This window comes from Phyllobates terribilis, unplaced genomic scaffold, assembly GCF_046119375.1.
Source record: "Phyllobates terribilis strain yellow unplaced genomic scaffold, ASM4611937v1 Scaffold_1__5_contigs__length_1240528914, whole genome shotgun sequence".
In the NCBI taxonomy this organism is placed as follows: domain Eukaryota; kingdom Metazoa; phylum Chordata; class Amphibia; order Anura; family Dendrobatidae; genus Phyllobates; species Phyllobates terribilis.
This window is the reverse complement of record NW_027362761.1, coordinates 573,005,101-573,021,924: the sequence shown is the minus strand read 5'-3', so window position 1 is coordinate 573,021,924 and position 16,824 is coordinate 573,005,101. Positions and strand designations below refer to the sequence as shown.

The following is a 16,824-nucleotide window of genomic DNA, read 5'->3' as shown; positions in this document are numbered from 1 at the left end:
TCCTTGTAATAATGGCAAATTAACTAGAATTTTATCCCTTGGGGTTTTATCACTCAGCTGCTCCTCCACTTGTTGTAGCCAAATCATTAGGAAACGGGTGGTACAGGTTACGGAAATTGCCGATTTCAATACCCTTGCCATGGCTTCCCACGTGTGTCTCAGATACCCACCTGCTTTTTTATCTAGAGGGTCTCTTCGCATACCAGAATCTTCAAAGGGTAGAGACAATCTTTTTGAGGACTTTGATACTGCTCCGTCAATCCTAGGGCCTTTGTCCTAAAGCTCTGAATCTTTCTCCTCAAAAGGAAGATGAGGGTAAAAGCACTTTTTTTTTGTTTTTTTTTCCATTCCCTGTTAAGTGCCTGCATCTTACTATTAACAGGGAAGGTACATTTCTTCCTTTGCTCTAAACCCCCGAAACAGCACATCTAGGGTTTTAGTAATCTTCTCTTTTAAGCCCATCGTTGTCCTAACAGCTTTGACCAAGTTGTCCCCTTCTTCCACCGTGAAACATGGTCTGCCCCCTATGTTACCACCTGAGGAAGAAGATTCACTCTGATGTTCCCCTTTTGATAATGGGGAAACGTCAGATTCAGAAGAGTCTTCCCTAGATTTCCTCTTCCATTTTTTCAATAGGGATTTCAGGGAGCCTTTCACCTCTGCTCGGATGACAGATCTAAGGTTTGGGGTGAAGTCAGGGGTCTCCTCATAATTGTCTTCTGAATACAGGCTGAACAGAGACTTTTCTGCCAGTCATCTGTGACCCGGATTTTACATAGCGCACTTTCCCTATTCCTCTTGGTGCTAGCTATTTTAGGCCTTCCCTAGTGATTAAAAAAAAAAACAAGGGAGCCTATTACAATGGTGACATTCAAGTAAATCACTCATCACCCGCTGTCGCTTTAAGGGTAGCAGCTTAGGAAGCTGTTCTGGGATGCATGTTATTTCTTTGGACACCGAGAAGTCCAGAGACGCTCTGCTCCTCTGACTTGAACTACTGGCCCTTTTGCTGTCTCCACGCTGCTGGTGATGAGCCGGCTGCTGTTGCTGATCCTCCATGATACCTCAGGAACGAGAGCTGGAGCGTGAGCCCTCTGTTCCCAATTTATATGGAATCCACGGTGTCTCCTTCGGTTTCCCTTCTGGTCAGCTGCCTCCCCTGTGAGAGTCCACCAGGGCGCGCCATCTTCCAGCTCACCCAGTTCAGTGATGCCAGCATAGCGCGCCATCTTTCCCAGCACGCCCCCTCTGACGTCACGCGGGCACACCCAATCCCAGCGTGCCTTGCACCCATGATGTCAATGGAGCGCGCCGTCACTTCCTACTCACCCCCGCCACTTCCAGCATGCTCTCACAGACTGGGGTGGTGTGATGGCTGGAGACATGCGAGGCATCTTGTCCCCGCTGTCCGTACGTACAACTGAGATTCCACCATGGACCAAGGACCTGAAGGCCGAAGCTACAGGCATGCAGCCTGCTCTTCTGAACGTCGGAAAGAGTCTTCTTTTTTTATTCACCGCTTGCCTTCAGCAATAGGTTCCCATCAAGGACAGGAAACCAACTGATGCAGGGGAGAGGTACCGTCCTTTAATTTCAGTAGGTTTCCTGTCCTTGGTGGGTGGATCCCCTCTCACGTGTGCTGTCATGGGTGAAGGGAAAATATTATTCATGTACACACACAACGGCTCATTCAAGAATCACCAGAAATGACAGGTACGCTTTAAAAGTAATCATTTTTTATAATTCTCCAATGAAAAAATTGTTTTTAACAACTGCGAAATGTAAAATTATTATTAAATAAAGTCAGGAATTGAGTCAGGAAGGAATATGGAGCTATTAGCATCTGCCCCATTGGGTTTTTGCCTTTTTCTGGAGCAAGATGTTAGGATATAGGTTGAACTTCGACTTCTTTCAACCTATGACACATGCATGCAACTTCAATGTTTCCCTATGAAGGGGGAGAAAGCTACAAAGAAATCGCAATCTTTTACAAAATCTCCGAGTGCCAAGTGCCGATGGGGTTGATGAGTAAATGGACAATGTGCGGCAACGCTAAGGCATTTCAGTACATAGTGCAAGTTATCACACAGGCTCAAGTGTCCTAGGTGGAACACTAAACTTTAGTAAACCCATTCCAAACATAAAAGTGCACTTTATGATCGGAATTTTACATTTAGTATCGCCACGTTTGTAAGAGTATTTAACCCGTATATCAGGGGTGCACAACATTTTTTTAGTCCAACTTCCACAATGCCAAACTGAACCAATCCCAAGGGCCGCAAAAAATGTAAAGGGGTACTTACATGAATGTATCACCAGAAAGAAGTTTTGATTATTTGATGAGGATTTAGAAAGATTCTGCTGTTTCTGCGCCACAAAAAAAGTGTGAACATACGCTAGCTTACACTGTGTTTTTGGAGCAGAATCTCACCAAATCCTCCTCAATCTCAAAACTCTAAATTGAAGATTTTTAAGTGTTAACATAGTCATGAAACACATTTTGTATTGCTACATGTGTAAAATATCAGAACCACCATCAGCACATGAATGCAGCACCAGAACTACCGTCAGTACATGAATGCAGCAGCGCCAGAGCCACCATCAGAACATGAATGCAGCGCGAGAACCACCGTCCGTACATGAATGCAGCGCCAAAGCCACCATCAGTACATGAATAAATCATCAAGCTGAGGCCACGTTCACATGTTCAGTTTTTTGTCAGTATTTTACATCAGTACTTGTAAGCCAAAACCAGGAGTGGGTGAAAAATGCAGAAGTGGTGCTTATGTTTCTATTATACTTTTCCTCCGACTGCCCCACTCCTGGTTTTGGCTTACGAATACTGATGTACAATAGTGACCAAATACTGATTGTGTGAGTGTTGTCTTAGATCACTTGTCAGGTCAGACCCATGTACAATTGTATCGCATGAATCTACAACTCCCAGTATGTGTAACAATAGTGAGGAGATACTGGGAGTTGTTGTTAACAGTCATCAGACTGTGGACCATACAGGAAGCACAGTACAGATGAGCCCGTCAGTAACACAAACAGTTACATATACAGTTAGGTCCATATATATTTGGACAGAGACAACATTTTTCTAATTTTGGTTCGAGACATTACCACAATGAATTTTAAACAAAACAATTCAGATGCAGTTGAAGTTCAGACGTTCAGCTTTCATTTGAGGGTATCCACATTAAAATTGGATGAAGGGTTTAGGAGTTTCAGCTCCTTAACATGTGCCACCCTGTTTTTAAAGGGACCAAAAGTAATTGGACAATTGACTCCAAGGCTATTTCATTAACAGGTGTGGGCAATCCCTTCGTTATGTCATTCTCAATTAAGCAGATAAAAGGCCTGGAGTTGATTTGAGGTGTGGTGCTTGCATTTGGAAGGTTTTGCTGTGAAGTAAACATGCGGTCAAAGGAGCTCTCCATGCAGGTGAAACAAGCCATCCTTAAGCTGCAAAAACAGAAAAAACCCATCCGAGAAATTGATACAATATTAGGAGTGGCAAAATCTACAGTTTGGTACATCCTGAGAAAGAAAGAAAGCACTGGTGAACTCATCAATGCAAAAAGACCTGGGCGCCCACGGAAGACAACAGTGGTGGATGATCGCAGAATAATCTCCATGATGAAGAAAAACCCCTTCACAACAGCCAAGCAAGTGAACAACACTCTCCAGGAGGTAGGCGTATCAATATCCAAATCTACCATAAAGAGAAGACTGCATGAAAGTAAATGCAGAGGGTTCACTGCATGGTGCAAGCCACTCATAACCATCAAGAATAAAAAGGCTAGACTGGACTTTGCTAAAAAACATCTAAAAAAGCCAGCACAGTTCTGGAAGAACATTCTTTAGACGGATGAAACCATGATCAACCTCTACCAGAATGATGGAAAGAGAAAAATATGGCGAAGGCGTGGTACAGCTCATGATCCAAAGCACACCACATCATCTGTAAAACACGGCGGAGGCAGTGTGATGGCTTGGGCATGCATGGCTGCCAGTGGCACTGGGTCACTAGTGTTTATTGATGATGTGACACAGGACAGAAGCAGCCAAATGAATTCTGATGTATTCAGAGCCATACTGTGTGCTCAGATCCAGCCAAATGCAGCCAAACTGATTGGTCGTCGTTTCAATCTACAGATGGACAATGACCCAAAACATAAAGCCAAAGCAACCCAGGAGTTTATTAAAGCAAAGAAGTGGAATATTCTTGAATGGCCAAGTCAGTCACCTGATCTCAACCTAATTGAGCATGCATTTCACTTGTTAAAGACTAAACTTCAGACAGAAAGGCCCACAAACAAACAGCAACTGAAAACCACCGCAGTGAAGGCCTGGCAGAGCATCAAAAAGGAGGAAACACAGCGTCTGGTGATGCCCATGAGTTCAAGACTTCAAGCAGTCATTGCCAACAAAGGGTTTTCAACCAAGTACTAGAAATGAACATTTTATTTACAATTATTTAATCTGTCCAATTACTTTTGGTCCCTTTAAAAACAGGGTGGCACATGTTAAGGAGCTGAAACTCCTAAACCCTTCATCCAATTTTAATGTGGATACCCTCAAATGAAAGCTGAAAGTCTGAACTTCAACTGCATCTGAATTGTTTTGTTTAAAATTCATTGTGGTAATGTCTAGAACCAAAATTAGAAAAATGTAGTCTCTGTCCAAATATATATGGACCTAACTGTAGATATTCTCTGATTGAAGTTGTTCCCATCCCTTTTGTCTCCATGAAGTTCATACCCAGAGCTCGTCTCTGCAGACTTTCCTCTTCTCAGTCTTCAGCAGAACTTCTGACATGGTGCCCTTAAAAATAAGAGTATCATTTTACTGCCCCATAAATCTAAATATCTCCTATGCTGTGCCTCTATAATAAATTCCCCCCTTGCACCCTGCCCCTCGCCAGAAAATATCCCCCTCGCACACTGCCTCTCGCCAGAAAATATCCCCCTCGCACCCTGCCCCTCGTCAAAAAATATCCCCCTCGCACACTGCCCCTCGCCAAAAAATATCCCCCTCGCACCCTGCCCCTCGTCAAAAAATATCCCCCTCGCACACTGCCCCTCGCCAGAAAATATCCCCCTCGCCAAAAAATATTCCCCTTGCACCCTGCCCCTCACCAAAAAATATCCCCCTCGCACACTGCCCCTCGCCAAAAAATATCCCCCTAGCACCCTGCCCCTCGCCCAAAAATATCCCCCTCGCACACTGCCCCTCGCCAAAAAATATCCCCCTAGCACCCTGCCCCTCGCCCAAAAATATCCCCCTCGCACACTGCCCCTCGCCAAAATATCCCATGGCACATCAGCTCTCCCGTTGGTGACCGTAGAGGAACAAGTAAGGTGAAGACCAGGTGCGGAATCATCATTGCATAGAAATTCTTTATTTTTTTTAGATTTAAATATATAAGATCCCGATAATCTTACACGTACGTCTCTGAGGTATAAAAAGGGATTTAAATAACTTGGAAATTACTATAAACGTCCATCAAAATTTCAAAAGAAATAGACACGTCATGGCTTTATATCAAGAATAAAATAAAATCTGCTGGTGACACCGGCAGACCGTGGACCTGATGCATAAAAACGGAGGCTGGATTAATGTTAATATCACTTTACATTTAAAAAGTCAAAAAAATAAAATAAAAATAGCTCTGTTCCATCATAATATAGATATATACATCAAAAGTACAAAGTCTAGCAAGGCATTGCATCGATGCGATTAAACAAATAATAATAATAATAATAAAAAGTCCTATAGAAATGTGCATATGTCTTTATTGGAAGCTCAGACCCAGGAATTGCACTTCTTGATAAATAGTCGCAGTACCTGAAAAAATATATATATATTTATTGAAAAATTCAAATAACATTAAGAAGTGCGTTTGACCAAAGTATCAATGAGGAGACAACAAAAACACAAAAAAAAAAAATAATTAAAGTTTTTTTATTCACCTACTGGACTGGTGGGTGCGGCTCCTCCACAATTATTACTGTGTTCCCCGCCAGTCTCTGCATCCACATCTCAATCTCAAAACTCTAAAATGTTCCTGTGCTGAGATAATCTTATAAATGTGCCCCTGCTGTGTACTGTGTAATGGCTGTGTCTGACCATGTACAGAATATGGTCTGATCATACCACAGCTCCTGGGCAGGAAGCAAAAGAGTATACAGACAGGACGGCAGGGGATCGCAGCTGATTCTTTTGTGAGATAAAACATTTCCCTGCCTGTTTTTAAACAATGTTTTAGCTCACAAAAAGAATCAGCTGTGATCCCCTGCTGTAATGTCTGTATACTCTGTTGCTTCCTCCCCTGCCCAGGAGATGTGGTATGATCAGACCATGTTCCTGTACAGTCAGACACAGCCATTACACAGTACACAGCAGGGGAACATTTATAAGATTATCTCAGCACAGGGACATTTTATTTAAACACATCCAATTGAGCAAATTATTATTATTACAAGACCTATTAATTAAAATAAACTTTGTCAGTGGGAAAAATCCCTTTAAGTTTTTAAGTAGTGGGCAACACATTTTAACAGGTGATGACAATTTTAACCTATTTAAACAGAAAACCACCATTAGGGTGAGATCTAGAGCCCTAGATCTCTTAAGTACAGTGAGCTCCCCCTAGTGGTGGCTTTAGGCAGCCAGAATTATTAGCTGGATACTTGCACGTGTTACAGTAAAGGAGGAGATTAGGGGCCCAGGACGCGTATAAACTGACTTATGTTATAAAGATTAATCAACACAATTCCAGAGGAGTCCTGAAGGTCAGAAGACAAACACTAACATTTTGTGTGACGTTAGGTGAAGACATGGTTTGTTAATTGGTGCGGGGCCGCCTGGAGCGCGGATTACTAGACTGAGGTGCTGAAGACACAGACACGTTTCATGCTCTTACCTAAAGACAAAGTTATGTTTCCAGATCATTTTCTGTGTCACTTGTGGTCTCAGAGCTTCGTGCCAATATGTCAGCCATTAACGCCTCTTCTAATTTCTTTCTAACGTGCTGTACTCGCTCTTCTTGTTTTCTAGAATATTAAAAAAAAGGTTACAAGGAAAAATGCTGACTAATGGAGCGGCACCTCCATCTTCTATGTCACTCAACAGAAATTCAATGCAAGTACTTTTAAAATGATCCTAAAGTAAGCGTCCCCCTGTTAATTGTCAATATATAGGTACATTACTTATCCTTTATTATACTCCATAGCTGCACTCACTATTCTGCTGGTGCAGTCACTGTGTACATACATTACATTACTGATCCTGTACTGATCCTGAGTTACATCCTGTATTATACTCCAGAGCTGCACTCACTATTCTGCTGGTGCAGTCACTGTGTACATACATTACATTACTGATCCTGTACTGATCCTGAGTTACATACTGTATTATACTCCAGAGCTGCACTCACTATTCTGCTGGTGCAGTCACTGTGTACATACATTACATTACTGATCCTGTACTGATCCTGAGTTACATACTGTATTATACTCCAGAGCTGCACTCACTATTCTGCTGGTGCAGTCTCTGTGTACATACATTACATTACTGATCCTGAGTTACATCCTGTATTATACTCCAGAGCTGCACTCACTATTCTGCTGGTGCAGTCACTGTGTACATACATTACATTACTTATCCTGTACTGATCCTGAGTTACATCCTGTATTATACTCCAGAGCGGCACTCACTATTCTGCTGGTGCAGTCACTGTGTACATACATTACATTACTGATCCTGAGTTACATCCTGTATTATACTCCAGAGCTGCACTCACTATTCTGCTGGTGCAGTCACTGTGTACATACATTACATTACTGATCCTGAGTTACATACTGTATTATACTCCAGAGCGGCACTCACTATTCTGCTGGTGCAGTCACTGTGTACATACATTACATTACTGATCCTGTACTGATCCTGAGTTACATCCTGTATTATACTCCAGAGCTGCACTCACTATTCTGCTGGTGCAGTCACTGTGTACATACATTACATTACTGATCCTGTACTGATCCTGAGTTACATACTGTATTATACTCCAGAGCTGCACTCACTATTCTGCTGGTGCAGTCACTGTGCACATACATTACATTACTGATCCTGTACTGATCCTGAGTTACATCCTGTATTATACTCCAGAGCTGCACTCACTATTCTGCTGGTGCAGTCTCTGTGTACATACATTACATTACTGATCCTGAGTTACACCCTGTATTATACTCCAGAGCTGCACTCACTATTCTGCTGGTGCAGTCACTGTGTACATACATTACATTACTGATCCTGAGTTACATCCTGTATTATACTCCAGAGCTGCACTCACTATTCTGCTGGTGGAGTCACTGTGTACATATATTTTATATTATACAAGCCATGGGGCTAGAGAAGCAAACGCTACAGAGTCTGAATCAGTAGGAAGTGCCAAAGATATGATCTCATAGCCAGCAGAATTGTAAACACAGCTGTGGAGCAAAAACTCAGACTATGAAGGTACCAGTATTGCTAACACTATAATTCATCATACATGAACCTCGGCTCCTATGTTCTATCATCACTAAACCGCAGCCGTCAGACTGTATAACGATTAGCACAGAAGTGTGAGGATCTGTATCTCAGCTGTGCAGCACCTCGGGTACATGCAGAGAGCGCACAGACGGCTAAGATCCTCCATCAGTCACTCACAGTCTGAACTCCGGAGCTGTAACTCCAGGGACGACTCCGGAGGACTTGGCAGAACAGGAGGCACAAAACAGCACCTTGAAGCGAGATTTGCAGCGCTGGACGAGCTCCATTAACTTATTGATTAGGCGGCTGCCTGCATTAAATACTAATGAGCAGAGGCTCCACAAACTGCTTCGCGCCACAGTCCCGGCCGCAGTGAGGAGGCCAGCGATGCTGCATGGAGACCCGCAGGGGGCGCTATACCGCGAGCCTGAGGAGTAATTACACCACGAGACCTGCTGCCATTTTGGTGGGAAGGAGCAGGATTTTCTTCCTGTGCTTTCAGCCATTGTATTATGCAGTTTCTCCTCAGTAGATGTACGGGGGGCTTGCGTTTGGCAGAATGAAGAATAATGTTGGCGCTAATGTGGAGAACTTATAAATTAGTAATTCATGTGCAGAGCATCAACACCAACCGCCACCTGCAGCCTCCTAAACTCTCAAAGAGTCTTCCTCCAGCATTAAGGATACAGGATCTAATATATCAGAACATACTGGAAAGGGGGCATCCACCGGCCGGCCAACGAGGGAGGGCGCAACCGGCCAACGAGGTATCAAGCAATCGTCGTCCCCACTCAGTCTACGTGCCCACTCTGCTGCACTGAGAGATAAAGAAGGCAAATTGAGTGATCGAGCGGAATATGGTGGGGATGGGGGGGGGGGGGGGGATCGAGTGATCGGCAGGGATACAGGGCGGAGGGTTGAGCAATCAGTTAACCAGTTAACACATAGGGGACAGAGGGGAGGGAGTGAGGATCGAGAAATCGGCTGAGTACAGGGGGCATTAGGTTCAGCGATAGTGGAAGTGAGGGAGGATCGAGCAATCGACTGGAGAATGGCAGGGGCAGGACGATCGAGCAATCGACTGGAGAATGGCAGGGGCAGGACGATCGAGCAATCGACTGGAGAATGGCAGGGGCAGGACGATCGAACAATCGACTGGAGAATGGCAGGGGCAGGACGATCGAGCAATCGACTGGAGAATGGCAGGGGCAGGACGATCGAGCAATCGACTGGAGAATGGCAGGGGCAGGACGATCGAGCAATCGACTGGAGAATGGCAGGGGCAGGACGATCGAGCAATCGACTGGAGAATGGCAGGGGCAGGACGATCGAGCAATCGACTGGAGAATGGCAGGGGCAGGACGATCGAGCAATCGGCCAGGGTATGGGGGAGGGGGTGAGGGAGGATCGAGCAATCGGCCAGGGTATGGGGGAGGGGGTGAGGGAGGATCGAGCAATCGGCCAGGGTATGGGGGAGGGGGTGAGGGAGGATCGAGCAATCGGCCAGGGTATGGGGGAGGGGGTGAGGGAGGATCGAGCAATCGGCCAGGGTATGGGGGAGGGGGTGAGGGAGGATCGAGCAATCGGCCAGGGTATGGGGGGTGAGGGAGGATCGAGCAATCGGCCAGGGTATGGGGGAGGGGGTGAGGGAGGATCGAGCAATCGGCCAGGGTATGGGGGGTGAGGGAGGATCGAGCAATCGGCCAGGGTATGGGGGAGAGAGGGAGGATCGAGCAATCAGCAGGGGTATGGGGGGAAGGGTGTATGGGAGGGGTGGGGGGAGAGTGAGGCTCGAGCAATCAGCCAGGCTATGCGGGAGGTGAGGGAGGATCGAGCAATCAGCCGGAGCATGGGGGGGGGTGAAGGGTGTATGGGGGGAGAGTGAGGCTCGAGCAAGCAGTCAGGGTATGGGGTGGGGGGGTAGGGAGGATCGAGCAATCAGCCAGAGTATGGGGGGGGGGGGGGGGAGCGTGTATGGGGGGGTGGGGGGAGAGTGAGGCTCAAGCAATCAGCCAGGCTATGCGGGAGGTGAGGGAGGATCGAGCAATCAGCCGGAGCATGGGGGGGGGTGAAGGGTGTATGGGGGGAGAGTGAGGCTCGAGCAAGCAGTCAGGGTATGGGGTGGGGGGGTAGGGAGGATCGAGCAATCAGCCAGAGTATGGGGGGGGGGGGAAGCGTGTATGGGGGGGTGGGGGGAGAGTGAGGCTCGAGCAATCAGCCAGGCTATGCGGGAGGTGAGGGAGGATCGAGCAATCATCAGGAGCATGGGGGGGGGGGTGAAGGGTGTATGGGGGGGGGAGAGTGAGGCTCGAGCAAGCAGCCAGGGTATGGGGTGGTGGGGTAGGGAGGATCGAGCAATCAGCCAGGGTATGGGGGGGGGGGGTGAGGGAGGATCGAGTAATCAGCCAGAGAATGGGGGAGGTTAGGGAAGATCAAGTGATCAGCCAGGGTTATGGGGGGAGGGAGGATGGAGAAACGTTGCTGCACGCTGCGATGGACAGTAGCGAGGGCCGCCGTATTGCTGCAGGCATTGTGCACGTGTCCTTTTGCTTAGACTAGGACACTGGTGGTAGAGTCTCCACGCCCGATGTCAGATCAGGTAGAATACACTGCAGATCTGCAGACTATCGCAGTTTAGGGGGGCACAGTACGTATCACTAACCCCCATTACAAGGAGCAGAAGTTTGTTCTTCATAAATCCGTCGCTCCTCGCTGTGTGGATTCCTCGGCCTGACATGGGAAATCTATATTTATTTCGCGCAGTAATCGCTCTTATTTAGAGGACACCGGGGAGATTTTCTCCCTCGACCCAAAAGCATTTTTACAGCCTTTTTATTGCCCTCTCAGCTTATCCGACATGAAGCGGTGAATCCAGCGGTGCTGCAGTAATGCAGCCGCACTCTCCGTATTCGCAGGACATAAATCTGACAACTTTCTTACACAAGAAGAACTGACGGAACAACTGGATGATGCCCCCGAGATCCTTAACACAAAGCGCCCGGCACAGAAGATGTATCATCCGCTCCCAGGGCACCGACACTGCGCAGGCGGCTCCTGCTGGGCTAGCGGCTCTCAGCATCACTGACCCTCACTGTTCTCTTTGGCAATTCTAGGTATAATGGAAATTTACACCCCGATATTGGGAAAATAGTATAGGATCGTTCTCTTTCTATAGTTAATGGAGCAGCATAAAGGGGGATTTATTGCTTTGTATATCGCCAATCAATGTAAAAAAGAATCACTGCAGGATATTAATGCGCCAGAGCGGCCCGGCCCCCAGACAGCCGGGAGACAGGGCGCCAGAGCGGCCCGGCCCCCAGACAGCCGGGAGACAGGGCGCCAGAGCGGCCCGGCCCCCAGACAGCCGGGAGACAGGGCGCCAGAGCGGCCCGGCCCCCAGACAGCCGGGAGACAGGGCGCCAGAGCGGCCCGGCCCCCAGACAGCCGGGAGACAGGGCGCCAGAGCGGCCCGGCCCCCAGACAGCCGGGAGACAGGGCGCCAGAGCGGCCCGGCCCCCAGACAGCCGGGAGACAGGGCGCCAGAGCGGCCCGGACCCCAGACAGCCAGGAGATGGGCCGCTCTAGCGCCCTGAACCCCAGAAAGCCGGAGGGTGACAAGTGAATTTGCTGATGACCGTAACGATTTTTAGATCCATATAACACATGTGTCGGTGAATTAATGAGTGGGAATGAGCTGGACAGAATAACTCACGTCTGCCACCTAGTGGCCGTTCGGCAGAAAATACGCCCGTACTAAATATTTCACACTACAATGAAGAATGTACTGTGGACACGAGACCTCCATGGAGAAGCATATATGCAGTAAATAATGGGGGCTTTTCTTCTCTTTAACCACTTACTGCCATGGCCAATTTTAGTTTTCGCACTTTGTTTCTTCTTGCCCTTCTTCCTATTTTTCCAGCACACAGCGGTGGGAGGTTCTTGTATTTTTGTGGGATCAGTTGTATTTCTTAACACCATTTATTTTACCCTGCACTGAAAAACAAACTCCAACTAAAGTGGGGGAAAAAAACAATGCAATTCTGCCATTGCTTTTTAGGTTTGGTTTTCACGACGTTCATTGTTGAAAGATGACGGGGAAACATGAAGATCGGGATGATCGCAGTGATACCAACCTCTTAGGTTTTTTTGTTTTTCCATTTTTTGACGACCGGAAAACGGCAATTACTTCAGAGTTTACCATAAGGGTTATAGAATTACAGATTCCGCTTAGGAGTCGCCCGGACCCCGGGAGCTCAGCACTCGTCCCCTGCAGCCCCCCTTGGGGCTCTTTCCCCTTATCCAGATGGACATTACACTGATGAGACATTTCAGCACCTTCCTCAGGCGCCGGCTCTTACCGGATATCCTCATCTGTGACTATAAAAGCTTTACACAGCGGCTGCAATGTGTTTAGCCAGACGGACGGATTTTTCTCTACGGCTGCAGAAAGCTGTCCTGTGATTGGTGCCGAGCTGGTGTGCAAGGCGCTGGCAATGGCGGCAAGCAGGGTGTCCTCATTGTTTCCTGGCCCGACACCTACAGCGAGGAAAGAAGCAAAATGGTTCGAAAATCTGTTCATGTATTGCAATTATTAGTGTGCGATTCAGCCCTGAAAATCATAAGGACACGTGACTTTGAAGATGACTTTGGTGTCACCATAATCGAACGGAGCCACATAATGCCAATGTCATTTATACTGCACAGAGGATACTTCAAGGGAGAGGGAGAGGGAGAGAGGGGGAGGCAGAAGGAGAAAGAAAGACACCTGGCCGGCTTTCCACTTTCCATAGAGAGAGTCAGAGGCCCAGCCCCGCTTTCCACTTTCCATAGAGAGAGTCAGAGGCCCGGCCGCGCTTTCCATAGAGGGAGAGAGTCAGAGGCCCGGCCGCGCTTTCCATAGAGGGAGAGAGTCAGAGGCCCGGCCGCGCTTTTCATAGAGGGAGAGAGTCAGAGGCCCGGCCCCGCTTTCCATAGAGGGAGAGAGTCAGAGGCCCGGCCCCGCTTTTCATAGAGGGAGAGAGTCAGAGGCCCGGCCCCGCTTTCCATAGAGGGAGAGAGTCAGAGGCCCGGCCGCGCTTTCCATAGAGGGAGAGAGTCAGAGGCCCGGCCGCGCTTTCCATAGAGGGAGAGAGTCAGAGGCCCGGCCCCGCTTTCCATAGAGGGAGAGAGTCAGAGGCCCGGCCCCGCTTTCCATAGAGGGAGAGAGTCAGAGGCCCGGCCGCGCTTTCCATAGAGGGAGAGAGTCAGAGGCCCGGCCGCGCTTTCCATAGAGGGAGAGAGTCAGAGGCCCGGCCGCGCTTTCCATAGAGGGAGAGAGTCAGAGGCCCGGCCCCGCTTTCCATAGAGGGAGAGAGTCAGAGGCCCGGCCGCGCTTTCCATAGAGGGAGAGAGTCAGAGGCCCGGCCGCGCTTTCCATAGAGGGAGAGAGTCAGAGGCCCGGCCGCGCTTTCCATAGAGGGAGAGAGTCAGAGGCCCGGCCGCGCTTTCCATAGAGGGAGAGAGTCAGAGGCCCGGCCGCGCTTTCCATAGAGGGAGAGAGTCAGAGGCCCGGCCGCGCTTTCCATAGAGGGAGAAAGAGAGAGACAGAGGCCCGGCCCCGCTTTCCATTGAGGGAGAGAGTCAGAGGCCCGGCCCCGCTTTCCATAGAGGGAGAGAGTCAGAGGCCCGGCCCCGCTTTCCATAGAGGGAGAGAGTCAGAGGCCCGGCCCCGCTTTCCATAGAGGGAGAGAGTCAGAGGCCCGGCCCCGCTTTCCATAGAGGGAGAGAGTCAGAGGCCCGGCCCCGCTTTCCATAGAGGGAGAGAGTCAGAGGCCCGGCCCCGCTTTCCATAGAGGGAGAGAGTCAGAGGCCCGGCCCCGCTTTCCATAGAGGGAGAGAGTCAGAGGCCCGGCCCCGCTTTCCGTAGAGAGAGAAAGAGAGAGACAGAGGCCCGGCCCCGCTTTCCATTGAGGGAGAGAGTCAGAGGCCCGGCCCCGCTTTCCGTAGAGAGAGAAAGAGAGAGACAGAGGCCCGGCCCCGCTTTCCATTGAGGGAGAGAGTCAGAGGCCCGGCCGCGCTTTCCATAGAGAGAGAAAGAGAGAGACAGAGGCCCAGCCCCGCTTTCCATCGAGGGAGAGAGTCAGAGGCCCGGCCCCGCTTTCCATAGAGGGAGAGAGTCAGAGGCCCGGCCCCGCTTTCCATAGAGGGAGACAGATGCCTGGCCCCGCTTTCCGTAGAGAGACAGAGGCCCAGCCCCGCTTTCCATAGAGGGAGACAGAGGCCCGGCCCCGCTTTCCGTAGAGAAATATATGGCCTGTAGGAAGTCATAAGAACCACCCCTATTTCTTATCTCTCGGTGTCTCTGCTGCTAGAGGTGGATTACACTTTACAACAGGCAGTGGAAAGCAAGTTATGTAGAAGAGAGACACTAAGTGGTTGCCATTTGGGAGGGATTTGTTGGGGGGGTAAGATTACATAATAAAAGTGATTTGCAAATTGTATGTGACATCTTCTATGAGATGAGATTACGTTTTCTGAAGGTAAGGACATAGTCCCACAAGCATTTAGCGCCTATAACTCCCCTATCAGCATCTGATCATACCAGAAGGAACAGGAAAACAAGGTCTACAGTCCTGGGAATGGATGGGCATCTCAGTGATCAGAAATTTACCAATCTATGAATAATCCCGTCTCCACATATACACCAATACCCATTGAAAAATCAATAAATAACGTTCTGCAGCACTGATCTCCTCTGTTCCTACGTCACCAGAATCTTTGCTCTGGTTTTCGCCTGCAAGTAAGAAATGGCTGGAATCACTGAGTTTTCAGAGTCAAAGCCAGAAACTGCATAATAAAAATATAAGGAAATCTTGGCTGAATCCAGCCCTGGGGGTCTGACCCGCTGCAGACTCACCTTGTAAACCTTTAGGAAGCTCCATGGAGTTTATCACTTGCTCCGTTACATCTGAGGCACTTAGTCCTTCTAACCTCTTCTCCCAGAAAAGCTGAAAGAAAAAAAAACAACATATTTAGCCACATGATAGGCCATAAATGCTTCAAGGTGGCGGGTATCACTTCTGGGACCTGCACCAGTCTCCAGACCCAGGGGGTCCCATCCCCCGCCCGACTCATGGTATCGCACAGCTCTCGATCTCTCGCTAGGATCATCTTTTCTTATAACTCTGCTTTGTGCCGCTCCTCTGCTGTCCCATCTGGAAATGGAGAAAACTGACAACTAGGCGTTACCACATTTGTCCAAGGCGTGTGTCCCTCGGAAAAAAACACCTCAAATCATTTCATAGCTTTTTTTTTTTTTTTTTTTTTTAAGAATAAGAGTTGCGTAACTGCGAATACTTTGTTTGTATATATGTTATTTCATTCATCTTCATTGCAGCTTTCAAAGTCTTGGGTGCGTGCAGGATTCCTAAAGATGAAGTTTCTGTGGAGTTAAGCTCCCCCTAGTGGTGATGACTATGTCTGGGGTCGTACGATGGATCGGGCTCGTGTCGCCCTCAGGTCACTCGCTGATATACGAGAATTTGCTACTTCCGCCTCGGCTTCTCCACCACACAGGAAATTAGCGGGTGTCAGTATAAAGCTCTGACTTCCTGCCACGGGATTTATTAACACTTTACTGACAGGTCGCTGAGAAAACAGATGAACATCTAAAGGGTTTTCCAGAAAGCTCATGACAGAGGCCATAAGTGTGTGACAGCCCCAACTCCCCCCATTAACATGGCTGGCTCCAAACTCTTCCAGCTAACATCTAAGTGTTCCCGGATCCTTATCTCCCCTCCACCCGAGGGTCTGCCATCCTGAACAGATCAAGGTGAGAAAATAAACTTTAAAAACCCGGCCAGGAACCATAGCCACAGACCAGACTAGTGCCCGGTCGGCTCTTCCCAGAGCTGTAAGAGGTGAGGATACGTCTCTCCGTTTGCACACAGGGAGAGACCCATCAATCACCCACAGCAGGACTGGGAAGAGCCGGCCAAGGACAGCGCCGGACTATCGGATCTTTAAAGTTTATTCTCTATGAAAAGTTCCAACTTTAAAGAGGAAAAATATATATACCTGGCTGCAATGGTGTAGCCAGGCTCTGATTCATTTGGGCAGCATGAGTCAGATAACTGGTTCCCTTTAAATCTATGTAAGTGGATAAACAGCAGTGATAGGAGCTAGATCCCGGTTGCTGCTGTTAGATGGATGAGCCGGCCGTAAAACACAGCAGGCACCTGGCCAGCTTCTGAGCTTGCTCCATACTCCCACTCTCTCTAGGACATACTAGACGACATTTCT

At 48.4% G+C, this 16,824-nt stretch overlaps 1 protein-coding gene across 2 annotated transcripts in view; it reads right to left on the bottom strand.

Annotated features, from left to right (window-relative positions):
• Window positions 1-16,824, bottom strand: part of MBD2 (methyl-CpG binding domain protein 2) — a 59,872-nt gene that overhangs the window by 22,819 nt on the left and 20,229 nt on the right. Inside the window, exons 4-7 of one of the 2 annotated variants that reach the window (XM_073681283.1) lie at window positions 15,440-15,530; window positions 12,903-13,080; window positions 6,932-7,061; window positions 5,622-5,853 (exon numbers count right to left, since the gene is read on the bottom strand). In XM_073681283.1, coding sequence (XP_073537384.1) covers window positions 6,944-7,061; window positions 12,903-13,080; window positions 15,440-15,530 — 387 coding nt within the window. In that variant the 3' untranslated portion in view covers window positions 5,622-5,853; window positions 6,932-6,943. Of the gene's footprint in view, window positions 1-5,621; window positions 5,854-6,931; window positions 7,062-12,902; window positions 13,081-15,439; window positions 15,531-16,824 lie in introns of those variants that run through there. The other variant, XM_073681293.1, reaches the window with a different exon arrangement.